The 27,281-nt window shown below is 52.7% G+C and overlaps 1 protein-coding gene across 2 annotated transcripts in view; it reads right to left on the bottom strand.

Annotated features, from left to right (window-relative positions):
* The window catches only part of GALNT14 (polypeptide N-acetylgalactosaminyltransferase 14), a 216,288-nt gene continuing 189,463 nt past the window's right edge, over positions 457 to 27,281 (bottom strand). Inside the window, exons 10-15 of one of the 2 annotated variants that reach the window (XM_003481255.4) lie at positions 18,638 to 18,764; positions 16,350 to 16,442; positions 11,915 to 11,998; positions 10,824 to 10,968; positions 2,197 to 2,316; positions 457 to 1,029 (exon numbers count right to left, since the gene is read on the bottom strand). In XM_003481255.4, the coding sequence (XP_003481303.1) occupies positions 871 to 1,029; positions 2,197 to 2,316; positions 10,824 to 10,968; positions 11,915 to 11,998; positions 16,350 to 16,442; positions 18,638 to 18,764 (728 nt within the window). In that variant the 3' untranslated portion in view covers positions 457 to 870. Of the gene's footprint in view, positions 1,030 to 2,196; positions 2,317 to 4,556; positions 6,214 to 7,152; positions 7,301 to 10,823; positions 10,969 to 11,914; positions 11,999 to 16,349; positions 16,443 to 18,637; positions 18,765 to 27,281 lie in introns of those variants that run through there. The other variant, XM_021087659.1, reaches the window with a different exon arrangement.

Here is a 27,281-nt window from a genome sequence, read left to right as displayed (position 1 = left end):
AGTCTTTTTGAAGGTCACACAACCTGTCAGTGGCAGCACAGGATCAGAGCACAGGTTCTCATCTCCCTGTCCTCCTCTTTGTCAACCTGCCGCAAGACCCCACCACCACACCCCAACTCAAAGGAGAAATTAGACTCACATGTGGAAACTAAGCGATACAAAGACAATGGGAGTTCCCACTGTGGCTCAGCAGTAATGAACCCGATTAGTATCCATGAGGATGCATGTTTGACCCCTGGCCTCACTCAGTGGGTTAAGGATCCAGCGTTGCCGTGAGCTGTGGTGCAGGTTGCAGATGTGGCTCGGATATGGTGTTGCCATGAGCTATGGTGTAGGCTGGAAGCTGCAGCTCCATTTTGACCCTTAGCCTGGGAACCTCCATATGCCGCAGGTGTGGCCTTAAAAAGAAAAAGAGAGAGAGAAAGAGAGAGAGAGAGGGAGAGAGAGAAACAGACAAAACGTCAAAGGTTCCTTTATTTGTTTTGAAAACTACCTCCATTCTCCATCTCTCAACTGAGTCCTGGCCTAGTAACGAGGAAGGCTTTTCTCTCTGGCCTCTTTTGTCAGAAAGGGAACAACGAACATCAACCTTCCCATCAGATCCCTGTCTCCAGATACCATTTGGGGGCAGACGGGGCCAGGACTGGAACTTAACAGCACTGACAACGCGTGGGATCTCTGAGTCCTCTTGGCTTGCAGTCTCCTCCTGATCCTCCCTGAGACAGCCGCTCCTGCCCTGGGGGGCTCCGGCTCCACCTCCCGCTTCAGGGCATCTGGAGTGGTTGCAGGCTGCATGGAGCCAGATACTCAGTCTGCTTCTCAATGGGGGACGCTCCATGCCACGGCCCCCGCTGGTTCCGACACGCATCTTCAAGAGCTCACCATGTCCCAGTGCTGGCTCATGAGTGAGGACTCGCACGGGTTGACAACAATTTCCCTGCCATTCTCGGTGCCATCCCCGAACATGTCTGTGTCTAGGCAGAGGTGGGATGCCACGTGCTCGATTCGGGAACCAGCCTTGGTCCATTGCTGGGAAGATGGAGAGGGGAGAGGGTGAACCAGAATTCCCTGGCTGAGGCCCCGGGTCTTAGCAACAATATCGGGAATTCCAGCATAATCAGAAATGTTTACACCACACAGTTAGGGTCATTCAGAGACTTGACTTCATGGTCTGGTGGAAGAAGAAAACTGCAACTAACTGCTTTGTCAGGTATTGGTGTTTTTGTTTTTTTTTTATTGGATAAAAGAATTAAAGGCAAAATCAATATGTTTGTTAGGAAAACTCATTAGAAGGCCATAACTTTCCAAGCAACAGACCAGAAAATGTGAACTGATTTAGTCATGGGGCAGCTAAAGAAATGACCCACGCCTGGCATCTGCACCGTCAGGAAGAAGCGGGAGAGAGGCTGGGAGGGGGCCACACAGGAGGGGTGGGGGAGCTCCTGGGTGGCACCAGGTACGCGAGCCTAGGCTCCTCTGAAGTTTTTCAGCCCATGAGGGGCCCGAGCAGAGAGGGGGTAACACACTGCTGCTTCCCAGACCTCGCCTCGCGGGACAAGGAGGGAGGGGGTGGACGCGTATTAGGGAGCCATCACTGAGCAGGCTACCATGGGCCATCTCAGTTAATTGCTCTCAGACAGCTACCCTGTGTGATGGGCATCATCTACCTCATTTCACAGAGGAGGAAACCAGAGCTCAGAGAGGTCCAATAACCTGCCCAGGGTCACACAGCCAGCGAACCATAAAATGGGTATCTGAATTTTGGTCTAACACCAGGACCCAGTTGGCAGGAAACTGGTGGTGTCAACACCTTGCCATCAGAGGAACTAGACTTTGCTGGACATCTTACCAGAACCCAAGATCCCCAAAGGCAGAGGTTCGAGTCCTACTCATCCTTGTGGTCCTGAAAGTTCTGTCCCCGTACTCTCCCTCCTGCTCTGGGATCTGGGGTGGCATCAGAGCAAGGAGGGGCAATACAAGATACTCATGCAAGCTGAGGTCTGCCAAGGTCAACAGGTGGCAGGTGATCACTGTGGTGGGCCCTGCAGGTGGGGTCAGAGGCCCCTCCCTCCCTCTCCTAAGAAGGACCTCTTCCTTATCTACCTACCTCTTCTACAGCTTCTCTTTTTTTCCTGCCCACGAGACATAGAGCCACGCAGGTGGCTTTGTCCCGGTATGGATGCGCTGAGCACTTACCTGTCTGTCATCTCCGTTCTTGCAAAGCACAAGAACCACTGGGGCGCCGGGGAACAGGGTAATAACTGACAGGCAGAGCTCCTCCTGGAGGATCTGCTGGGTGTACGTGAAGGCCCAGATCTGGAGAGGAAGAGGCCAGGAGGGGTCATGTCAGGATGCCTGGAAGCCACCCCTGGATATGCCAGTGCCCACAGGAGACAATTAGCACAGCCTGGTGCAAAGCACTGGGGGGTCCTGGCAGGAACTGACTATCAACAGGTCACCTTGGAAAATGTTACTCAAGAGCCAGGGACTCTTAGGTCACACCCCGCAGTGAAGTCTCTGTCCCCATGCCCTGTAAAGGGGACAGCCTGGGGCGCTACGCCGCCTCTGGGAGGCGAGGAATACTTCTGAGCCTTGGGTGTGGGACTGACTCCCTGACCGAGATGCATGGTCTCCAGTTTCTCTGTTTGGACGGGTGTCTGTTCCCCACACTTGACTTTTCAAGCAGCTACCTGGCAGGTCACCCCCCAGCTGTCTTTAGAATGTCCCTTCTTTGAAAAGGAGTCTAAATGAGTGTCCTGAGAACAGGTGCATTATGACAAGAGGAAGACGGAGGGACAAAGGGAAGGAGGAAGGGTCCGAGGGAGGAGGTGGAAGAGGAGCCGAGAGCAAGAGGGAAGCTGTCAGACACGAAATCACTGCAGAGGGCGCGTACACGCCTGCGCTCCAGGAGAACAGATGGCTTGGCCCGGGAGCTCCTGCAGAGAGAGAAGCTGAGAAAGTAGATGGACAAGTGGAGTTCTGATGGAGGGACAAGCAAAAGGAAAGGGGTGTCTGTGAGGTTCGTTATGAAGAATGCTGCCTCCAAGTGCCACAGACCACAGTACAACCAATGGCTGAAGCAGCCTGGGCCACTGCCCTGCTCTTAGATCAGAGGGCGGATGTGCTGGCAGAATAGATGTCCCATGTGAACCTCCAAGAGGTTCCAAGGGGACAGGGATATCACCTGTCCTTTGCCTTCATCATGGGGCGAAGAAGATTTGTGAGTCAGATGCCCCTGGGAGAGATGCATAGAGGACCGTGTTAAGAGCTGTGCCCCTCTGCTTTCACGACGCCTGACTGTCCAGCTGACCCACCAGGCTGCTGAGCAGAGGCTTCTCCTTGGCCCAGAAACAAAATGAGGGCCCCTCAGCTAGCCACCCCCTGACCCAGGACCAGGTGCCCTGTAAGGGGATGTGGTGTCCACCTGGCCCTGGTACTGCACCTTCCCCAGCCCCTGGCAGCTACCTCCCAGCCCCAGGTCCCCCCTCTCCTCGTCTGCCGACACCTCCAAGGTCCTTCTGTACTTGGGATGTCCCTCCTCTTCTCCCACAGGCTCGGGCCCTTCTGCTGTCCCCACCGGACCCCCTGGATGCTGACCACTGCCTCTTCTCATCCGGGACCCTCCCTGGTCCCTCACACCTGGATGGGGCCACTGGCCCAGTGGGAGCCATGGTCCCCAAGGCTCAGTCCTGCCTATGGATTCTGCTGTTCCTTTTCAAATCAGGAGAGGACCTGGACCAGAAAATATTTGGGAATAGATAGAAATAGAGAAAAAAAAAAAAAAAGACTGACCGCAGGTTGAGAATTTTTGAAGCCTGGGGATTGGTACACAGGGGTTCTTCATACTTTTCCACCAAGTTCTATTTCTATATCTATTCAAAACTTTTATGATGTTAGGGAAAGTACTCTTCTGGCTTCTGAACACCAGCATCCTACACAGACCATTTGCCTTCCTCCAGCGAAAGCTGAAAGGGGAAGGTGCCCGTGTGCACAGGGGTGACTCGAGAACTGTGATGATACAGCTAATGGCAGCTCCCATTTCCTCAGCAGGGACCATGTGCCAGACGCCGTTCTGGGAGCTTCACACACGTTACCATAACCGTCACAAGACTCCAATTAAGTAGGTATTGTTATTATCCCCTTTCCCAGATGACGAAGGTGAGACTTGAAGAGGTTATCCTAAGTCAGGTCCTGTAAGCGACCCCTGTGCACTCTCTCCATCAGCTCCGCCTTGGCTGCCGTTGCTGCGGGAATCTCAGCTGGTTCCGGGGCCCTTTTATTGAGGTATAATCGCAGGAGAAGGTGTCCGTCTCCGAGCCCCCTCTCCCAGGATGTAAATATTAAAACGATACATCACCTCCACCTTAACAGGAGAGAGCTGGCAAGAGAGTCTTCCAATGCCAGCCCCGAGGAAAAGGAAGACCAAGGTCATACCCCTGTCGGGGGCTGGAGAGGGGGCAGACCAGAGAGGAGGCCCCCTCCCCCGACACTGATGGGAACGTGGATCCCACCCCAGACCAGGGACTCACGGGGCACTGGCTTCCAGCCTGGGGCTGCCCCTCTTTTCTTTCCACCCCACCTCTGTCTCCGCTGTGAGCTCCCAACCTGCGTCTCCCGCTTGGTCACTCCTCAGGAAATGGGCCCCTGAGAGCCCAACTGTCTACGCTTGGCACATGGTCCACCCCCTGAAACAGACCCAGGAAAGAGAGAGAGATCCATGCAGGCCCTGAAATCAGACTCGGGTCATTTGGGTGGTTGGTTCTGGGTCCATCACATTTAAAGTGTGACATAGAAGGTGGTTGCAGGTCCTGGGCATGGGCCCAGAAAATTCCTTGGGGAGGGGAGAGAAGGGCCCAGGTTCAAGGGCAGGGCTGCCTAGGTGCCATTTGCCCCGGGCTCCACATTAAACCTCTGAATTGCCTAGAAATGAGGCTCAACACACAGTCACCGAAAGATAAGGCTCATCCTTCTGTCCTATTACCCAACCACACAGCTTGCAGTGAACCATGAATTAGCATTGTAAAAATAAGCCCTGTAATTATCTTATGATCACAACAATACACTGGCTTTGTGTTTTTTATGTTAAAGGCATTAACTGATAAAACATAAAAACTTAGAAATATACCACAATTTCTGGAATTTCCCATTTGGGCATTTCTTTCTGGCTGTCCTAGGGGCTTCAAAGACCAGAAATACTGGGGATGGTGTGGGAGTGGGTGGGTGGATGGGTAGTGGTCCTTTTGACTCTGAGATACCCCATCCACAAGTGCTTTCTGGGAAGGAATGCATATGGTACCCAGGGGCTGGGGGCTTAGGAAGCCACATAGAGAAACACCCCCACCTCCACCCCAAGGAGAATATGCACAAGCACAGACAGGGATCGAAGTCCTTTCACAGAGCAGACTTGCCGTTAGCTGCTGTTTTACTGGCATTGAAATAATTCAGCCTCACAGTTCCCCCAGAGGAACACAGCTCCATGGCTACATCTGCAGGAGACGAGAGGAGTGGGGAGCAGAACACAGGAGCAGGTGGGGCAGGAAGCAGGGAGAGGTTTTCCGATTCCCATTCTGCGGCCTGTCAGGCTTCTGAGAATGGCCAGTGATGAATGGGTTCATTAAATGATTCTTGGAGTCAGAACTGAATTCAAGAAGGCAGCTCTGGTGGCTCAGGCTGGCCTGGCCTCGACTGGTGAGCACGGATGGCTCCACTGGAGGGACTGGCAGAGAATAGCCCCCACTCCCAATGCACACAGACATGGCCACACCCCTGGAAGGTCAGCCAGGGGCCATCCTGGAGGCAGTGTGGGCAGCCTGGCCCCTTCTGGGATAGGCTGGTAAGGGGCTGAGGAGGGCAAGGGGTCCATTTCTGGCCCTCCAGCCCTATGGCTCCTGCCCTGGAAAAGCAGTATTGATGATGGGGAAGGGATGGGCCAGGCCGGGCAGTCTTAAGGCCTTCTGAGCTTAGAGGAGGCCTCGGGAGATGCCTGGGCGGGTGGGGACCAGGATGGGCTGTCAGTGGGGTGGTTGACTTTTCCCGAGCAAATGCCCATCTGGCTACAGCACTCAGCGTGGGGCTTCTACCCTGTGCTGGATGGACAAGCAGACAGGAAAGATGCAGACAACTGAAGGAGCGAAAGCACTGAAGGCAGCAGGCATGGAGCTAAGTTGGTGCCCAAGCACAGGCACTGATCTTAGAATGGTCCAGAGCCACCTCCTGTAGGTCAGAAGCACTCAGCTTAGGGTTATACTTCTCGGCTGGGGTGCTTTTGCCCCTAGCCACCCAGGGGCCCTTTGGCAGTGTCTGGAGACATCTTTTGACTATTTAAAGAGAATTTTTTTAATGGCTGCACTCACAGCATATGCAAGTTCCCAGGCCGGGTACTGCATTCAAGCTGCAACTGTGACCTATGCCACAGCTGCGGCCATGCTGGATCCTTCAACCCACTGTGTCAGGCCAGGGATCGAACCTGCACCTCCACAGTGACCCTAGCTGCTGCAGTCAGATTCCCAACCCATTGTGCCACTGTGGGAACTCCCATCTTTTGACTATTCTCACTAGGTTGGGGGTGTTATTGGTGCCTAGTGGGTGGGGCCAGGAATGCTGCTACACACCCCACGAGGCACAGGGCGGTCCTCACAACAAAGAATTATCCAGTAATAATGCCAATAGCACCAAGACTGAGAAGCCCTAGCCTTGTTTTAAGAGCTTGGAAGTAGAAAGCAGCACACACTCAGGATGCACAGGTCCGTGAGGGGACCGTTTAGATGGGAGCAACCAAGCAGGAGATGCAAGCTGGGATTTCAGAGTGGGGACAGAGGAGGGGTGGGAGGAAAAGGGGGCAGCCCCAAGCTGTGTCCCCTGGTGTGGGGTGGGGTCTGGGCAGTATGCACCACCCTTCACGCTCTTGCTCCCCACCCCACCCCCAGCCCTGTACCCCATTCCCATGAGTGTCAGGGGAGGGGCCTCTTCCCTGGTCCGCCCCCTCCCCAGCCCCTGACAGGAGGTGGGACTTCAGTCTTCCTTCTCCTGAGGGCTGGCAAGAGGAAGACTCTCTTGCCAGCTCTCTCCCGTCGAGATGGAGGTGATGTATCATCTTAGTATTTACACCCTGGGAGAGGGGTCTCCGAGAGACACCTTCTCCCGCTGTTATACCTCAATAAAAGGGCCCTGGAACCAGCCAGGATCCAGCAGCAGCGGCAGCCTCAGCAGAGCTGTGGTGTGGTGGCCAGATTTTGCAGATCTTGCGTTCCTCACTGACGAGCATCTGACCTGGAACAATCTCTGCAGGCCTCCGTTCCATCTTCTCCAAAATGAGGATAATAGTAACACCTACTTAATTGGGCTTTTATGTCACGGCCTTGATATGGCCTCTCAGAGGCAGAGACGTGAGGGCAGGAGACAAGGTGAGGGATTCACACGAAGAGGTCTGAGAGGTGGGAGCGACCCCTCTGGATGGGCCAAAACCTGGATGAGCGGGGAGACCCCGCGGGGAGAAGAGGCTGAGTGGGGTTAAGAGGAGAGAACCCTTCATGGCCAGAACACATTGGCAGGAGAGGCTGGGAAGCAGGAAGGCAGGGCAGGCAGTTCATACAGGAAAGCGGAGCAGACACGGCGGGGGAGAGAGGTGAGACAGTCACTCCTGCAAGGGTGTGTACTCCACATGCACACGCACGCATACACACACATGCATGCACTTGGAGGATGATTCTAGCTGGAAAGGCTCTGTGGATTTCTATCAGTGGGTTCAGAACACTTGAACAGGCGTCCCAGGCCTGCTGCTGGCCATGGGCCCCTGCAGGAGAGGGCGGTGTCTAGCCCCGCATAACCCCACCTCGCACCCAGGACGCAGCCTGGTGCCTGGGGCTCCGTGGACACCCAGTAGGCACCATCTGTTGAAGGGAATTGACTCTCTTCCCATCTCAGAGTGCTCTTCCCACGTCCCCAGTGCACACAGCTGCCACAAAGACCCAACTGTTCTCTCCAAAGCAGAGACGAGTGACAGCTTGGCACTATCTTCTAGAAAAGAACTCTTTGCTCACTTGAAGACTGTGAGTGATAAACCTGAGTTTCCTACAGAAGACGGCTTTTTCCCCCTCCCCTTTCTCACTCGACTGGCATGTCAGCTGCAATAGATACCATTACCCATGCCCCCAGTCAAATAAAAGTCGGGCAACCTCTCCCCGGGCCAGGCTACTGGGGGCCCCTCCCTGAGACCCAGAGGTTCCGTGGCTCCCCCCTCTTACATCAAGTCCAGAAAAAACCCTGCTTTGCTAGAAACAGAGGAGGCAAACTCCTATCCCAGGGAAAGGGGGACAACAGCCTTCTGGCTGTTTGCCATTCTTCACAAGCAGGGCCCCCACACAGATTCAGAGAAGGGTGTGTATTATCCACTCAAACATTTCATAAAATGCCACCCGAGAAAATGGTGTCCTTTGCAGCCAGGCTGCACGCCCGAAGCAGAACTGACACCTGTGCGTCTTTTCCCTTTGCCCACCCAGCTCAGGCAGCCCCTCCCATGTCTGGCTGGAACAGAGACCCTTCTTGGAAAAGTCCCAGGAAGCTGGAGGCCGGTGGTGCAATGTCTCATACGCCGGGCTAAGAGTGTGTGTTCCCGGGGAAGACAATAGGGAGCCATCGAAGGCTGTGTGGAGGTGGGGAACAGCAGTTTGCTGATTGCACGTCACTGAGGCCGCGGCTGTCATCTAACACAGAGGTTCCCAAGCAGGGCAGTTTTGTCCCTCAGGGGCATTTGGTAAAGCCCACAGGCTCGCTTGGCATGACTGGATGGAGGGGGTGCTCCTGGAAGCTGGTGATACCAGGAGTGCTGCATCACCAGGGGTGCCGCTGGACAGGCCCCAGCACAAAAAGTGATCCAGCCCCAGAGGCCAGTAGTGCCGAGCCTGAGGACCGCTCATCTGGAGTGAAGAAGTGAATGCTGGTGCCAAGAACAGCTATTCTGAGGGCAGAAGGGATGTGGCTTGCGGGAATGGGGGATGCTGGAAAAAGAGGAGCCCTGGGAGAGGGACAGGCCTTAAAACCCCGGAGATTAGGAGAAGGCGCCCCCTGGAGGGAATCAATGGAATGGCGAGATGGCCCCGGGCGCCCAGCAGGTGCTCAGAGCTCACTTGGCTGGAGTTTCAGAAGCCTTTGTCGTGACTGTGGACTCGCTTGATCACCCAGTGTTTGAGAGGGAGAGTCTGGGAGGGATGTCTAGGTGTCAACCTGCCATCCTGGAGCCGTGTCCTGGGGTCTCAGAGCCTCCAACCCCTGAGGCTAGAATAACCTCCTCAGCCACAATGTGCCTCTTCCTTCCTCTCCAGCCTCGCCTTCGCTGCTCCCTCGCCACTTCACGCCTCTGACCAGTTTCCCTGCAGCCTTTTAAAGGCATCCTGCCTCCCGGCCCCAGGCCTCAGTGCACATTGGATTTCCCAGCCTGCTGTTTCTCCCCTTCCACACCTGGCCCATTCCCACTCATCTCAGGACATAGCTCCCATTCAGGTCCCCGGGGAAGGCTTCCCCAATCCTTGTACCTAAGCTGGATACCATCTCTATGCACTTCTCTAGCACTGTGGGCCAAACTCTATCCAGGACAGAGATAATATCACAATGGCTGCTGACTTGCTTCTTTGTGTATACTTCAAGGGGCCACCTCCGGAGGCCTGCAACCTAGCCTTGCATCTGTGCATCTCCACAGTCAGCAAAGAACATCGATGTTTGTTGAAAGACTGAATGACCAAATTCATGGATGGATGAAGCTACGGAATTTGTGAAGCAATGAAACAGAGGAGGTGGCCAAAGCTGGAAGCATGGATAAAATCTCCATGGATTAAAATCTCCAAGCTGGAAGCATGGAGAAAAGAACAGTGAACTGAGAATCTTGGTGAATGTTCTCCATAAGAGTATGACAGTGGAGGAGAGGAGTCACAAAGAAAAAAAAAATGTGTGGAAAGCACAGGGTTACAAGACTAACAGGATTCTGCAGTGTCCCCAGATCTAGGAGGGAAGTTACGAGATGGATGTGCTTTAACGCATCCACCAGGCCAAGCGTTCTAGAGGTCGAGTCAGTCTGGGAATTTGGCAGTGACTTTTAAAAGAGGCTCTATCCACAAGTGGAAAAAATAAAAATCTTAACAAAAAAAAATTTTTAAATTTTAAAAAATAAAAAGAGGCCTATCCCCAGAGGTGAGAAACTGACCCTTGGTGTTGATGAATCAACTAAAGCAACAAGGAAATCTTTCTGGAAAGAGGGGGATGATAGTCCCTCCAGACCTGGGGGAAGCAGGAGATGGCAGAGGTGGAGCCACAGGTCTCCTGAGGGCAGATTGGGGATGATCGAGGGCCCTGCCCAGAGCTGGGGACGGCGGATCGTGGGGAAGGCGGTTCCACATCTGATGTGACGACCTCCAAGTCTGGGCTAAATCAGCTCGGAGACTCTCAACAGGCACCCCATCCTGGAGGCAGCGTCGTTCAGCAGCGTGCTTTTCTGTTGGCATCGCATGTTCTCGAGGTAGCTGTGCTACCTACCCTGCCTGATCCAGCCCGTATTTACTACTGGCAGCTTGGACACTGATGATGTACTCGTTAACTTCCTGCTAATTTAATGGTCATCTCCTATAGGTGCTAAGTTGCCTGGTGAGGCATCTTTCGGAGCAAATCCATGCATTTGGAAACCTAGTGGAGTGAACCCAGTCCCAGAGTAAGGGGACCGAGCTTCTACCCTGCTGTTGAGCTCTGGGTATATCTAGACACCTGATGTCACGTGCAAGCAGGACAAGAGGCCACAGGCACGCACACATTCAAGTATTCCCAGGCATTTACTTTACCTGGGACTTTGCATCCTTGCCTTCGATCTTGACACAGGGGCTTAACCTGAGGTTGGAGATCTCTTGGTCCTTTTGCTTTTGAGACTCCAGGCACTTCTGCCTCTGTCGGATGTTGCCCTTCTGGATGGAGGAGTCCTTGGGTATTCTAGAAAAAAGCCACAGCGGGGATGAGAACCCTCTGCTCTGGTAACACCAGCAGCTTGAGAGCTCAGGCAGTGAGTGGAGAATGGCAGGGGCCTTGGGGCCTGGGCTATGTTACGTTGACTGGTACTGCTCTGGGCCTATGGGAGGTGCCACCAGAAACAGGGCTGCAAGAAAGACCCAAGAGCCTGGAGACGAATCAGCGTGTCCACGCCCTGAGGACACACCCCAGAGCACAAACCCCAGCAGCTGAGAAGCCCAGCTATGGGAAGCCTTATGCTACTGATGTGATCTTCTTCTGGTTTCACTGAAAAGGGAGCCCTCTTTTTATTTTTTTTTTTAATTTTTTACTTTTTTTTGTTAAGATCTTTATTTTTTCCATTTGGGGATAGAGCCTCTTTTAAAAGTCACTGCAATTCCCAGACTGACTCGACCTCTAGAACGCTTGGCCTGGTGGATGCGTTAAAGCACATCCATCTCGTAACTTCCCTCTAGGTCTGGGGACACTGCAGAATCCTGATAGTCTTGTAACCCTGTGCTTTCCATGGCTGTTTTTTTTTTTTTTTTGTTTTTTTTTTGGTCTTTTTGCTATTTCTTTGGGCCACTCCCTTGGCATATGGAGGTTCCCAGGCTAGGGGTCAAATCGGAGCTGTAGCCACAGGCCTACGCCAGAGCCACAGCAATGCGGGATCCAGCTGCGTCTGCAACCTACACCACAGCTCACGGCAACGCCGGATCGTTAACCCACTAAGCAAGGGCAGGGACCGAACCCAACCTCATGGTTCCTAGTTGGATTCGTTAACCACTGCACCACGACAGGAACTCCCCATGGCTGTTCTTTTAAGATAGCCATGTCCTTAAAAACCCCTAACCGGATGGCCACAGCCAGTCCCTGCTCCAGACTCAGATAGTCAAGGGCCTCTCCCTGAAGGTAGCAAAGGCTCAGGTACCTGAGTTCTGGATAGACATTCTCCAGGTACCACTTGAAGCTCTGGCACTGCAGGTTCCTCCTCAGGTCCAATCTGCTCTCGATGCTGGGGGCGATGGGGGGCAGGGAGACACAAAGACAAAACACAGCTGTGTCAGAGACAGGTACCAGCAGCAGGGCTCAGGCTGGGAGGTGCAAAGCACAGCCTGTGCCCACGCTCTGCGCCCACGTCTCTCCAGAGGGTGCTGGAGAGATTAACTGAGAGAGCTTTCAGGAGCGCCAGACAGAGCTATGAAAACACTTAGCAATACCTCACAATGGTGCGGTAATGACACCGAAGATTTGTGCTTTTACTTGAAAATAGAATTTGAGGGTGTTTTTACTTTTCATTAAAAACAAGGCTACAAGAACATTCAGCGTGTTGTTAATAATTCACCGCCAGGGCTCTGGGTCTACTTAGGAATCTCTCTCTGGATTCTGCTGTTGAAATACCACCCCCGCCCCTGACCACTGCCGCCTCAAAGAATCCTCTTCCTTAGCCGGTTCTGGGGCTTCGGGCACGTTCATCACCTATGTACTGAGTACCTACGATCCACCAGGCACGGAGCCCAGGGTCGGACGTGATGGTGAGCTTTTGAGCAAGAGGGATGGGGGATGAACCAGGTGCTGACAACCTGATGCGGATGCGGGGAGGGCCCGCGGGGGCCGTGGGAGCCCTCAGAGGTGGTCGGTCTCTTGCTTGTCAGGCCGGTGGTGGTCCAGTGATAAAGTGGAAGCTGGTGTCTGCATGGAAAGTAGATGTTGTCTAGACAAACCAGAAAGCGGGTGAAGAGGGGCCCCTGGAAGTGGCAAGGGAATAGCAAAGAGGGATGAGTCTATGAGGCAGAAGGTTCTGTGGCAGGAGCTAGAATATGTGTGCGAATGTATGGATGTGGGGGATGGGAGAAGGGTGGTGGGTGGGAGGAGAGATGAAGCTGCAGACCACGAAAGGTCTTGGGAAATGCTGGGAAGGGGCTTTGACTTTAAGGGCAATGGGATGCCTTGGGTGGGTTCTAAGCAGAGCAGAGTATGGCAGCGCAAGCCCTTTAAGAACATGTTACTGATGCTGAATGGGTCTGACGGCAAAGCTGGGAGAGAAGTTAGGAGGCAGCTGTAGAAACCAGATGCTGATCACGCTTCCTGGCAGGGAAGTGGGGGTTGGAAGAGAGAAGGGACAGGCTCAAGTCCCTCCACTTTTCCCCACTGAACCACCAGCACTGCCCAAGTTCCATTTATACCTGGTCCTTCCTGGGTGGCCACACAGAACTGGCCCTGTTCTGTCCAGCCCTGCCTCCCTCCATCCCAAAGACTGGATGGAGCGCTCACGGCACTGGGGCTTCTTGTATAGCACTCACCCCATATCTTCATCAGCACTAAGCAATATGAGGATAGGAATGATGTCATTTGAGAGAGGCTAAATGGTCAGTATTTGCAAGGACCCAGATGTTCAGCGCATGGATGAGGCAGGATCTCCGGGACTTGGTGACTGCTTAGATGTGGGAGGAGACGGGGGGAAAGGTCAAGGTTGACACTCACATTCTGGCTCGGACAACAAGATGCAAGGACGGGCATTGCTTGCCTGGGGAAAATGGCATTAAGAGCAAGCTTAGAGCAAAGAAGATGAGTTCAGTTATGACTTGTTGAGCTGGAGGAGCCTAGGAGGCATCCGGGCAGAGATGCCCAGAGGGACAGAGGGATGAGCTCAAAGGAGATGCAGGATAGGGATGGAGATGTGAGGGCTGGTGACACCGTGTGGCCAAGGAGAATGTGGTCTAAGAAGAGGCTTAGGACAGATCTTTATGGAAGAACAACATGTAAGGGGTGGGGCAAGGAGCCTGAGCCTGCAAAGGGGGCTGAGTGGGTGCAGCCTGCACTGCAGGACAAGAGCCCAGACTGCAGCTCTGGAAACTGAGGTCAGAAATGCACCTGAAGGGGGCCGGGTGGGAGAAGACCAACTTCAACAGGGTAACACGGAGGAAGGTCAAGGGTCCCAGGAGGTCTTGGGGGGGGAGGTGGGAGTGATCACAGGGGATGGGGGGCATAGCCTCAGATCACAGTCAGAAGAGTGGGGTGGGTGCAGACAGCACTGCAGGCGGTTCTTCCTGAAGTGTGGCTCTGAAGGAGCAGAAGGCAGGTGTGGTGATGAGCAATGCTGGATTGAGGGAGAATTCTGTAGTTTGTTTTCCTTCCTTCTCTTCCTTTTTTACTTAAAAAAATATGTAAGGCACTGAATAATACATTTAAATGCTAATGAGAGCCATGCAATGAGAATGGGGGAGGTGATCGGGGAGAGTGAAGGCACATGGGGGGCAAAGCCCCTCAGAATAGTAGCTCCCACACCATCTGCACATTAGAATCACCTGCTGGGTTGGGGGGGCACTTTGAACAAATCCTACAGCCCAGGCCACAGCCCAAACTAAATCCACGCTCTGGGGGTGGAGCAGAGGCACAGTCATTTTTGAAGCTCCCCCAGGATATTTTGATGTGCAGACAGTTTGGGAACCAGCACCCTGGATCTTGCTCCTGGAGTTAAGGTCCTCAGCCCAGCAGCCTAGCATCACCTGGGAGCTTAATAGAAAGGCAGACCTACTGAACCAGCATCTACACTTTCACAAGATGCCCAGGAGATCTGTGTGCACATTAAAGTTTGAGAAGCCAAGAGGCAGGAGGAGATGAGTCCAGGCAGTAAGAACTCGATAAATGTTGATTTATGAATGAATGTAGGAGTGAAGGGTGCATCTGGAGAAAAGGCAGAGGGCTGGCCTGACACTGCGGGAGGTGTGCCTTGCCCATCGATTGAAAGAGACACAAGGATGGTGCAGACACAGGTTGGTTTGTCTTGGGAAGCTGGTGCTTTTTCACCTATAACACAGGTGAAAGAGGGGGTGGACTCAGTGACTAGGGGGGTAGAAAAGGTACACATGGAGACTGAGGGACAGTGCTGGCCAGACAAGGTGGCAGGACAAGAGGCCTCCGGAGGAACTCCCTGAGACTGATGGTCACGGAGTGTTAGCAGCACGGGCTGGGCGTCTCAGAACCACTCAGCAGCCTGTGTGCAGAGGCGGAAAAGGTACAAAGTCAGGTTCATCCAGGGCTGAGAGAACTCTGCCTGGGAGTATTGACAGATGCCCGACAGGACAAGAGACCTGAGCACCACATCTTTTCAGCAAGACAGAGGACCCCGCCCTGGAGAGGGAAGGCAGCAAAGGAAGGAGGAGCCAATGGACCGGAAGTTAGCTGAGGACTCAGAATAAAGGCCTCGGGAGGCTTGAGTAGAGATGGAGGGACAGGGTGGGTCTATGGTTTCAGAAATGCGGATCACTTTGGCGGGATCTGATTTCATCCTCCAGAGCAGTGAGGGGCTCGACCCATGGGGTGTAGGCTGCAAAAATCCAATCTGCTCAACAGCTTCAGCATGACTGAGGGACATCGGATGACAAAAAGCCATGAGTTGCCCCCACCAAAAGAAAAGACGAATGATAGCATCAATGAGGTTGCCACTATTCTCTACTCAAATCAGCTGAGTAGGAAAAGGCACCATCAGAGAATTTTGGAACCAGACAGGTGTGGTTTGAGTCTCTGCCTCCTCCTCTAATGGCGTGATCTGGGACAAGCACCTTAACCTGTAGAAGCCTCAGTCTCCTCAGCTGTAAAGCAGGGGTAATTATACCCATTTCTGGACTTCCCATCATGGCTCAGTGGTTGATGAATCTGACTGGGAACCATGAGGTTGAGGGTTCGATCCCTGGCTCTGCTCGGTGGGTTAAGGATGGGGCGTTGCTGTGAGCTGTGGTGTGGGTTGCAGACGCGGCTCGGATCCTGCGTGGCTGTGGCTGCGGCGTGGGCCGGCAGCTACAGCTCCGATTAGACCCCTAGCCTGGGGACCTCCATATGCCGTGGGAGCAGCCCTAGAGATGGCAAGGGGACAGGAAAAAAAATTTATACCCATTTCTCAGTTTGCGGAGGAGGAACTAGCTGTCTTCTGGAATGAAGTCTGGCACTTAATTCCTCTCCCTGTCCTCCTCTACCCACAGGAAGCTGGAGCTCTGCTCATGGGGTGATCTGAGGGGCTGCTCCTCCTGGGAAGGAGGAGAGTTTAGACCTGGGTGGCTGAGAATGAGGAGGAAGGAGCTCCAACCGTGAGGGAGCAGGGCTGGTAGCTCAGCATCCCACCTCTCTGTAAAAGTCACAGCACAATGCATAGCTCGGCCTACTGAGGAGGTGATCCAGGGGACCAGATGGTCATCCCGCAAGAGTGGCCCAAGGCCCTGTGCCTGGAAGTGGCCTGGAGCAAGAAGGGACACAAGAGGAGAACAGCCCCAGCCTGGCGACCAGCTGAGCACACAGGCCTGTCGGAGTCCGCTCACACCTGGCCTATGAAGTTGACTCTGCACAGATCAACCAGGAAGGCCACTTACTTTCCAAAGGGCCTCTCCAGGGCAAATGGCCGGGAAGCATAATAGTACTGCTTGTATTCGTCCATCCACACTTCGGCTGTCCGCTTGGTGTTCCTAGAGAGACAGGGAGTGTCAGGGAGGGGCCGTCTGAGAGGACCTGGGGCATATTCAGGTAAATACACACACACACACACACACACACACACACACAGATGGCAAGCGGGCAGTGTCACCCAGGTAGGGGCCACTGTGGTCCAGTAACAGTGCTCTCCCCCCACCCCGGGTGCTGAGCCCTGCATCACCCACCCATCTCCCAAGGGGCCTTTACCCCAAGACCCAGGACTTTAGTAGTCACGACATACAATTTCCAAAAGGTGCAGACCAGAGAAATTACACCAGAATCTGAGCTTCAATGGCTCTCAAGAGAACACAGGGGAAAGGGGCCAGGAAAACCTGGTGCAGCTCTTTGGTGCCCATTCAAGAGGAAAGAATGTTACGTCTCTCCTCCGGCCGCCTGAGGGCTGCTACTCCAGGGCTCTTTCCCTTTAGCCAGGGCCCAGCTCCTAAAGGCAAAGCCAGTCACCCACACATGGCTTCCCAGAGGTCGTGTGAATAGCTTGGGGCAGGTGTAAAGAATTAAGGGATCAAGCCAGCTCGGTCAGACAGACGTTTGCAATGACTCTTTAAGTTAAAAAAAAAAAAAAATCAGCTATTTGCTCAGAGTCTGACCCTAAAGGTCAGGGTGCTAGGAAAGCCTGGCGAGAAGCCGTGGGAAATAATCAGAGGCCAGGAGCAAGGGGGAGCAGCACCTGTTGAGACCCCAGTGCCCGCCCCTCTGGAGGGCGCACTCCTCCAGATTTCAGTGTGGAGCAGAGGCATTGAAAAACCCAGAGCCCAGGCAGCTCTACCTTTGTTCCCCGTCCCTGCTGGCTGCCTTTCAAACCACTGGGCCTAGAATCAGTTATGCACACACAGCCCAGTTCTTGGGGCACAGAAGGCGGCCAGTGGGGCCCTGCCGGCTCCTCCCACTGGCCTAACCATCAGCAAGCCAGAAGTTGCTGAGGAGGCACTGCCCCATGCTTCCTTCCTCTCTGAATGACCCCCAGTGGAATGCAGCATGCCGGCTGGCTGCCAGAGCCGAGTCTCCAAAACAAGGAATGTTCTGGAGCCCCAGCCTCTGCCCCTCCCACCCCCAGGCTGGCCCCATTCCACATCACAGCTCCACTGCTTTCCTATCCCAGGTGTCACCTGTCCCTTTAAAAACCCTGAGCCCAGGCAGCTCCAATTTTGTTCCCCGTCCCTCTTGGCTGGGTTCTTGCTGCCTCACCCTGCCCAGGGCTCTCCCACACCTGTCCACCCCACACCTGTCCATCCCCACACCTGTCCAGCCCACACCTGTCCATCCGTGTGAGAAACTGAGGATGAAAGAGCCCAGATGAGAACACAGCTAGAGGAAGCAAAATGCCCAAAGAGTTGCTTGGCTCCCCCCACATACACACACAAAATGTACCAAATGAGAGAAGAAAAGAGGCAAAAGGAGAGTAAATGGGTGAGTGAAGCTGTTGGATGATAAAAGACAAGAGCATTCAGGAGAAGGGGAGAAGAAGCTGGAGAAAAAGATGAGGGAGGGAAGGAATTCATTCAAAAAGAGAGCAGAAAGTTTGAAGGAGAAGAAAGCTTGCAAAGGAGAAGGCGTGTGGAAGGAGGGAGCGGGAATAGGCGAGTGCGCACCACCCGGTCACTGAGACCCCGGGATCTTCGTCCTGTCCCTGGGCGGGAGATGACAAGCCCCAGGAAAGGAGCTCAGGGCCATAGAGCCCACCCCAGGTTGGCTCCTTCTGAGCACCTGCAGGGCCCTGGTGCTTGCACAGGGGTTGCATCCACTTGTGCCTCAGCATTCCCGAATCTTCTCAAGGCCTTTCCCCTGGTGACCGAGCCTGAAGGTGGGAGAGGCAGTTCTTCTAGAACTCAGGGGCAAAGCAGCTGCCCTTCCCCACACCAAACAACCCCAAATTCCCAGAGCCCTGAGCCCTGCACTGCCAGTGACCTGAAGGTCCCAAGAGCCCACGGGGCCTTGACAAGCCTGGGGGGAGTCAACAGTGGAGAAGAGACGAGCCTGGTCTACAGCCTAAAGCTGGATAGGCAGGCCTGATGTCTCCTACCTGGGCAGCGGCCCAGTGCCCCTGACCTGCAGCTCCTGTCCATCCAGAAAACTCAGGCAATCTGCCAGAGAACCTGGAACACAACCCATCACCAGAAAAGCCCTCAGCCACTGCCGCCCCCACGGAGCCACTCGGATGCAAGCTTACTTTATATACGTGTTGGCGTTTCCATCCGGGAAGACATACGGGTGCTTCTTGCGGAAGACATGGCCCACGCGGCTGCAGGGAACGATCTCCAGACTGCCCCCGCACATCCATACTCTGAAGGAGATTTCTGCAAGACAGCCACGCCCTCTAGTCACTGCTCTGCCTTCCCAAGGAGGGGACACAGGTTGGCAGCTTTGAGACATGGTCGCCAGAAATGCCAGGTCGGGAGGGCTGGCTGCACGCAGCCTGGGCCGCGGGGCTTAGGAGCTGACTCCACAGCCAGGCTGCATGCACCTTGGCTGGGCAGCCCAGGCTCCCCCGCTCTCCATGGGACGGTAATAGCCTACACCTGGAAGATGGTTTGTGTTACTAGGGCATCAGTGGCCGGCACAGAGGAAACCACATCTAAATCAAGCTCTGGTCCTGCCTTCGGGGAAGGCCAGGCTTGTGCCTCTGGGATGCACTCAGGGGCCAGCACGGTGGGGGCCTCTGCTGTGATGCTTTAGCCTGGAAAAGAAAAACGTGCACTCAGGGGCCAGCCTGGTGGGGGCAATGAGGGAGCTGCTTTTGAGCATGTTTCAGTGGGAAAAATGGATCAGACTTGCTTGTATGAGCCCAAAGGGTTAGAACCAGGACCGAGGAGAAAGAGTTTCTACTTGAGACCATGGGAGAATTTTCTGATGGTCAAGGTCCAAGCAGAAGGGCTGTCATAGAGTTCCTGCATTTCCCACTCCGACAGGCTTGCAGGCCACATGGTCAGGATGTGGCAGAGAGGACCCGTTCCCAGGAGGCACCTGGACAAGGTGTCCCGGACAGTGCCTCCCACCACCAGGCTGTAATTCTATCTCCTGCAAGGGCACCTGAATCATTGCCTGGAGAAGGAAGTCTGAGCGGTAGCCTGAGCCGGAGCTGAGAGCTGACAGTAGCCATAGACGGTGCTGGAAGCCTCAAAGCTATTGTTGGGGGTGCTTCCCGAGTGGGGATTTTGCACACAAACCCATTTTTCCCTGGTTGGCTGCTGCTGCAGAGACCTCCAGGAGGTGGGTGAGGTGGCGTTAGCAGAAGCAGCCGGGACTCGGCTGGCGTGTGCATTTCTCCCCTGGGGCTGCTTCCTGCAGGCTTGGAGCTGTGGTTCTGCCTCAGAAGGAAGCGTGGAACACTAAGGTGGTGGGGCGGTATCTTGTCACTGCCATTGTTTGGAATTGCTAAACACTGTCAAATGAAAATCATCAAAATACTCCACAGGATTGCAAGTGACATCAAATGAAATAGAGTTCCAAACGACTGTGAAAACTCTAAAGCGGATGGCAAGCTCAGTGACAGTTTTGAGATGTTCCTCTGAAGCCAGTCTCTGTAAGACACGATGCCAATGGCATCGCCCACCTGTGCCCACTTCCAACTTCCTAGATGATTTACAGCTTCCTGCCTCTGCCACAGGAGGCACTGGATGTTTGTGGACTTGACATCTGAGAGTCTGACTCTCCACGAAAGTCTATGACACATGACAAGCTGGTGTTTGGCTGGGTTTGCAGGAGACAATGCGGGAGCTTAGCTGACCGCCAACATCCAGCTCTCTCCCCGGTGGGGGTGCACTGGGGGCGGAAGGCCTCGGTACAGGGAGTTAATGAGAAACACACAGGTGAATTTAGTCTCCAGGGTTAAGGTCCGCTGTGCTCCAATCAACTCCTCTCTGGAAAGAGGGTTCGCTCTAGTTCCCCAAAAGGAAAACCCCTCATCCCTTAAAACTAGAAATGGAGGCTTTGCTTCCTGGCTATAACCTATGAATTTTGTGCCAGCTTTCTCCCAAATGGATGCGTGTTTCGGCTCTGGTCTCTTCCTTGTATGTATTCAAATGAGACATATGTCCCTCCTCACTGGCAAAGCCAGTCCCTTCAACCTGTGCCTCAGTGTCCCCTCCCCGCCACAGCTCCTTAAACCTGTTTCCCTCCCTGTGCCTCCTTCACCCAGCCTCTTGATTCTCTCTGAACCTATTGGCCCCCTCCCCTCTGCCACCGTCATGCACAGACAGCACCTCGGAAAGTCCTGTCCCCAACCCTGGTCCTTCTCCACCTCCCTTCTGGGGTCCCAACCTTTTTCACCCCCAGGCTCTGTCTCCGAGAGTCTTGCTGACACTGCTTCCTCACCTGAACCCAGCATTCACTTGATGCGGAGGGCTCACCCCCATCCCGCCAGCCCAGCTCGACTCTGGGCTCCACCACCAACCTCCTGGCTGCCTGATGCTCTGCGGAGGAGCCCTGGATCCCTCCGAGGCAGTACATCTTCGTGATCAGCTCTCACAGCCCTCAGCAGCCTGCCTCCTCTCCTCCGCCTCTAAAACCAGCCTTTTCTCGAGTCCCTGCATCTGTGCTTTAAAGTTTCAGAGGATCTCCGTTCATTGACTGGGCTGGGCTTTCTTTTGGCCTCTCTCGGGCATATTAGCCATGCTAACAACCCCGCTCATGGTCATGGATGTTATCAGCTGATGCAGAAGTAGCCAGGAGAGGACAAGGGAGAGCAGGTAGCTGGGATCGGAAGTACATCTCCCCAGCTCCAGAACTCCTGCCTTGCCCTGATTCCCCCCGCCAACACCCCCATCCCCCGTGCTGAACACCCACCATAAGGTAATAAGGCTGTGGAGGCAAAGATACTGACTTCAGGGCACTCACAGCCTAACAAGAGAGACAAAGCCATAACCAGCAGTCACATCGCCGTCCCACCTACTCCTTTATCCACTCCAGACAACTGTGCCTCAGCTCTCCCTCCGGCCAGCCGATGCTGCCCTGCAGCCTGAGAGGCAGGAACAGCTTCTCTGTTCTAGAGTCTGTATCTTTGTAACCAAAATGCTCTGAGACATGTGCCCTGCTGTTCTGTAGCCAGAGTCGAGGTCACCTGGCGAGGAAGCCCGGAGTGTTCAGATCAGCGTCATGACTTCCAGGTACCATAGTGCACAATATTTAAAACCAATACAGTTGTCCTACCTTTAGCCACCCCACTGACTTTGGAATAATGACCTGTATCCTCCCAGGACTGCGAGCCAGGCCCAGTGATGCACAGATTGGTGCTGAGGCCTCTGGGGATGTCTTGTGATCCCAAGGCCCCTGGGGCAGTGGGAGGCACTAGGCCCTCCAGGGACAGCCCAGACCTTCTGCAGCTCCTGCAAAGTCATCACTTTCTGAAGTGAAGGAGCAAAAGGGGGAGGAGGGGCGTCTGTGGGGGGTTCTCACTGAGTCAGTGCCCCCGCAATCTTCCTCATGATCAATGTTGCGCAGACCCAAGTGTGCTGTGAATTCCAGGCCGGGAGATGTGTAATTATTCTGCCTCATTGGGGGTGCTGTTTCCATCCTGATTTTCTTCAAATTTTAGATTAATATTTGGGAATAAAATGCCCCTCTGCACTCTATCTCAGCATTTCTTTCTTTCTTTTTTTCTTTCTTCCTTTCTTTTTTTTTTTACAGCTGCACTTGTGGCCTAAGGACGTTCCCGGGCTAGGGATCGAACTACTCTTTCCTTCCGTCTCCTCATCATCCCATCTACCTGGGCTCATAAGCCCTCAACCTTCAGCAGAACCAATGTCTACATGACAAGTCCTGATGGTGGACAGGAATTCAGGGGAGAAAGGACAGCTTCCCCACCACAAAAAAGTCACAGCTATTCACAGTCCCCTCCTTGGCCACACAGGTCAAGGTTGGAAAGCAAAGAGAGCATTAGACATGGACTCCAGTGAAGGCAGCAGGCCTGTTTCAAATGAGCCTCATGGACTGTAAATAGACACCTATATCTAATGTTTGTCTACACAGCATCATCCACTCTACCTCTGGCCAAGGTGAGATCTACTGAAGACAAAGGGATGGGTGTGGACAGTGACGGGCAGAGACAGCCACTCACCCGGCTAGGGTTACTCCTAAGTCCACACGTGAAAATGGGGAGACAGGGCCCTTTGCTTTCAATAACCTTTATGTTCTCAGGGTCTCCTGAGCCAGAAAGCTCTGTATTATTTTTTTTAATGAGTACGTGGACTTGATTAAAGACAATCGTACTGACCCACAGGCAGAGTAAACCAGTGAGGAACCTGTGCGTCACACCGTCTGGGCCAATCAAGGCTGCATCCAGGCCCCCGCCTTCCAAATAGGGAGTAACCACAGGCTCCGCCTGCAGTGAAAAGATGACTGTTCATCAGGCTTGGATGCTCTTCCCAGATAAGGCCACATCTCTCCTCTTGAGCCTCTGAACCTGGAAAGGATGAGGCCGAAAGAGAAAGCAGGAGGGATCCACTGTTCCTGGGGATCCAACACAGTGCTCCTCTGACAAACCTGCTCGCATGCAGCCTGAAGGGGAGGCAGAACCACTGCCTGAGCCTCATGCATCTTCACAGCAGCCCTGGGGTGGGAGTGTTTCTACTGCAGCATAACAAATGACCACACCCACCAGGGGTGTGGTGGGTTTGGTTGAGTCCTCTGTTGAGGGTCTCCCAAAGCCATAATCAAGATGTCAGCAGAATCAGTTTCCTTTCTAGAGGTGCTGAAACTTTTAAGTTCATTCTGGTTGTTTGCAGAACCCAGTTCTTTGCAGTGTCCAGCTGATGTTCCCTTTTCCTGGCCATCTGTGTGTCAGGAGCCTTCCTGCTACTTCCATGCTGCCCCTTCTGCATCTCCAAACCAGCAGCCACCAGTCCCGTCCCCTCCCACCACCCCCAGGCTGTGAATCTCTGACTTCTGCTCCATCCCTTCTGACTCCAGCTGGAGAAAGTTCTCTGCTGTCAAGGGCCCACATGATTAGACTGGGCCCATCTGGATAATGCAGGTTACTCTCCCAGCTTCACATTCAGTAGCTTTACATCTGCAAAGTCCTTTGTGCCAGGTAAGGTCACCTCCTGATAGGTTCTAGGTGACAAGATGCTCTCTGTGACCAAACTTTACTCAGGCTCCTCTGGCTCTGCTCCTGACCAGGCCTGCACCTTGACCCCTGCCCTTGTCAGGCCTGCATCCCCAGTTTTTAGCAAGAATCCTGCTAAGCCGGTTTAGAGAGAATCCCCCAGCCCTGGTATCTGGTCACCTTGGTGAGAACACTTTGGTCAGTGTCACAAGATCCCCCAGTCTTGAGGTCCCCTCTTAGTGATTTCCATCCACAAACTCCCACCTGCTCTTGGTTCAAAATCCCCACTTGTTCTTGTTGTATTTGGAGCTGAGTCCCATCCCCCACCATTGTGATAGTCTTGATGCCTATTGTGACAATCCTGAGAAAGTCTTTCTTACCATTTTAACAAGTGTCATTTGATTTTTTTCTTTTCCTCTCTCTCCTTTTTTTTTTTTTTGTTTGTCTTTTTTTTTAGGGCTGCACCAGCAGCATATGAAGGTTCCCAGGCTAGGGGTCTAATCGAAGCTGTTTCTGCCAGCCTACACCACAGCCACAGCAATGCGGGATCCGAGCTGCGTCTGCAACCTACACCACAGCTCACGGCAATGGTGGATCCTTAACCCACTGAGGAAGGCCAGGGATGGAACCTGCAACCTCATGGTACCTAGTCGGATTTGTTAATCACTGAGCCACGAAGGGAACTCCCACACTCTCTTTTTTAAAATTTAGAACACTTCACACATTTGCGTGTCATCCATGTTCAGGGGCCATGCTCATCTTCTCTGTATCATTCTACTTTTTAGTATATATGCTGCTGAAGTGAGCACAGAAAACTGTTTTCTTTAACACAGGGTTTAGGGTGTTGATATATTTGGGGGGAGGTCCTTCCCCTAACATGAAATCACTGTCTCCACTCTAGTGACTTAGAAACAGGCTTGGTGAGGTAAAGTCACTTTCTCAAGGACACACAGCCAGTGATGAACTGGTAGTAGGTCTATCTGGTTCTACAGCCCCTGTTGACACACATATGTGTGTCTACCACTCCTGACACAGCCCGATGTCCCTGACTATGTGCTGGGGATGAGAGATGGAGGTGGTGGCTCTGCTCGGGGACCACCTCAACTCTCTTCTCTCAACATTGTCTTTTGTGCCTGCTATGCTTTGGAAACCCCCATTTTAAAACCAGCATAACCACCCTTCATATATGTGCTAAGACTTCTATTTTGGAAATACACAGTCGTTACCCAACCACCTGTGCACGCACGTGCGCGCGCGCACACACACACACACACACACACACACACACACACACTTACTTCTTAATAGGTTCCTTTCATGTCTAAAGACCAAAAGCTATAGTGAGTAGATGTATTAGATATATTCCATGTATCCTATGTTATGGAAATTGGAGTTTAAACATCTAATTTTAATGCAAAATGACTTGTGGAAAATAAAAGGCTAAAAGCCACATTTCTCTAAAGCCTGCTCCTATGCTAAACTGCAGATATAATTATCAACACCATTCAGCTCCTCTTAGAAACACTTTGTGGGAGTGATGGCACCAGGGTGGGGCTGCGCCAGAGTGTGGTGGGCTTTCTCTGTCAGCAGATGAAAGTGAGATAGGGTAGGAGGGGCAGCACCCTGCTGAGGATGGTTCCGGTCACCTGGCCAGAGCCTCCTCCAATATCCTCATGGCCTTGTGGCTGTGAAATAAAGTCAACGCAGCAAAGGCAACCACATCTGAGCACACAGCAATCCCATGTCCTGGGAAAGGAAATACGTCTGTACTTGCTGTTGTTATTCCCCATTTAATGCATGGAGAGTGATTTTAAACAGAGCCCCAGAGATTGTGTACTTGGGGTCCTTGCCTCCCTGAACCCCCTTCCCAGTCAGTATCCCACTTTGAATACGCATACAGCCAGCAGTGTCCACTGGTCCAGGCCTCGAGGTTGAGAAGTTGGATGAATGTTCTTGGCTTGCTTGGGGTAGCGGGCATGGAAGCAAAATCAGACAAGCACACCAGAGAGCCCTGAGCCAGGGGTGGGGGGTGGCGCTGAGGGGAGAGGGCAGAGGGTGGGCATGAAGGGTGTTCTAGTCCTGGGGGAGGCGAGGCAGGCCTAGAGCTGTGATCTGCAGCCATTCAGTGCTCAGCTGATAATGGAGGCTAGGTCTTTTCAGATGGCTGTGCACATCCAGGCAGTGTAGGAAGGTCTGTCAGTGCCTCTGGACTGAAGGCTGGGGACATGGCGAGGCCAAAGAGGGGCCCAGCTGAGGCATGTGGGCCTCATCCTTAGGTCAAGAAGGAGCCATGGGGGTTGCTAGCACCAGGAAGGTGGGAGAGATTTACATTTCAGAGAGCACTTCGGCAGGAGCCTGGAGGATGGATTTGAGAGGAGCAGAGAAGAGGTGAGAACCATCTAGAAGAGTAAGAGGGGGACTTCTTGAGTGATGCTGAGGGGAGAGGGTCTTCAGGACTTGGAACAAGGGTCCCTCTTGCCATACCCTGGAGCCAGGAATCCGTTCCTCTGAAATTTCCTTCCCCACTCAGCACCACCTGTCCTTTGCAGCTGAAACATCATTCTCCAAAGCCCCAATCATCATCCATGTGGTATTTTCCAAATGCCCACCTTCATGTACCCAGGTCCTTAGTGAACCTCCCTCGCAGAACTGACACTGTCCACATGATAGAGCCACTGACAAAACACTGCAAAATAAAATGCCTAGGAATAAGCCTGACCAAGGAGGTGAAAGGTGTCCACTAAGAACTACAGAACGCTAATAAAAGAAACTGAAGATGATTAAAAAAAAATGGAAAGATATTCCATGCTCTTTGATTGGAAGAATTAATATTGCTAAAATGGCCATACCACCCAAAGCAGTCTATAGATTTAATGTGATCACTAGCAAATTGCCCATGACATTTTTCACAGAACTAGAACAAATAATCCTAAAATTTATATGCAACCACAAAAGACCCAGAATTGCAGCAATTCTGGGGAAAAAGAACAAAGCTGGAGGCATAACCTTCCCAGACTTCAGACGATACTATAAAACCACAGTAATTAAAACAGTGTGGTATTGGCACAAAAACAGACATGAAAATCAATGGAGCAGAATAGAAAGCCTAGAAATAAACCCAGATACCTACAATGAGTTAATCTTCAACAAAGGAGGCAAGAATATACAATGGCAAAAAGACAGTCTCTTCAGCAAGTGGTGCTGGGAAAACTGGACCACTGCATGTAAATCAATGAAGTTAGAACACACCCTCACATTATACACAAAAATAAACTCAAAATGTCTTAAAGACTTAAACATAAGACATTAACTCTTAGAAGAGAACACAGATGAAGACTTCTCTTGCATAAATCGTAGCAATGTTTTCCTAGGTCAGTATCCCAAGGCAAAATAAATAAAAGCGAACACAAACAAAGGGAACTAAATAAACCTAGAAGCTTTTGCACAGCAAAGGCAACCATAACCAATATGAAAATACAACCTGTGGAAAAGAAGAAAACATTTTCAAATGATTCAACCAACAAGGGCTTAATTTCCAAAATAGACAAACAACTCATACAGCTCAATATCAAAAAAAGCAAACGATCTAATCAACAAAATGGGAAGAAGACCTAAATAGATATTTCTTCAAGAAGACATATAGATGGCCAATAGGCACATGAAAAGATGTTCAACACTGATAACTATTAGAGAAACACAAATCAAAACTACAGTGAGAGGAGTTCCTACTGTGGCACAACAGGTTTGGCACTGTCTTGGGAAAGCTGGGATG

This window comes from Sus scrofa, chromosome 3 (assembly GCF_000003025.6).
Source record: "Sus scrofa isolate TJ Tabasco breed Duroc chromosome 3, Sscrofa11.1, whole genome shotgun sequence".
Classification (NCBI taxonomy): Eukaryota; Metazoa; Chordata; class Mammalia; order Artiodactyla; family Suidae; genus Sus; species Sus scrofa.
Note: the sequence above shows the minus strand (reverse complement) of the source record. Positions and strands in the feature narration are given on the sequence as shown.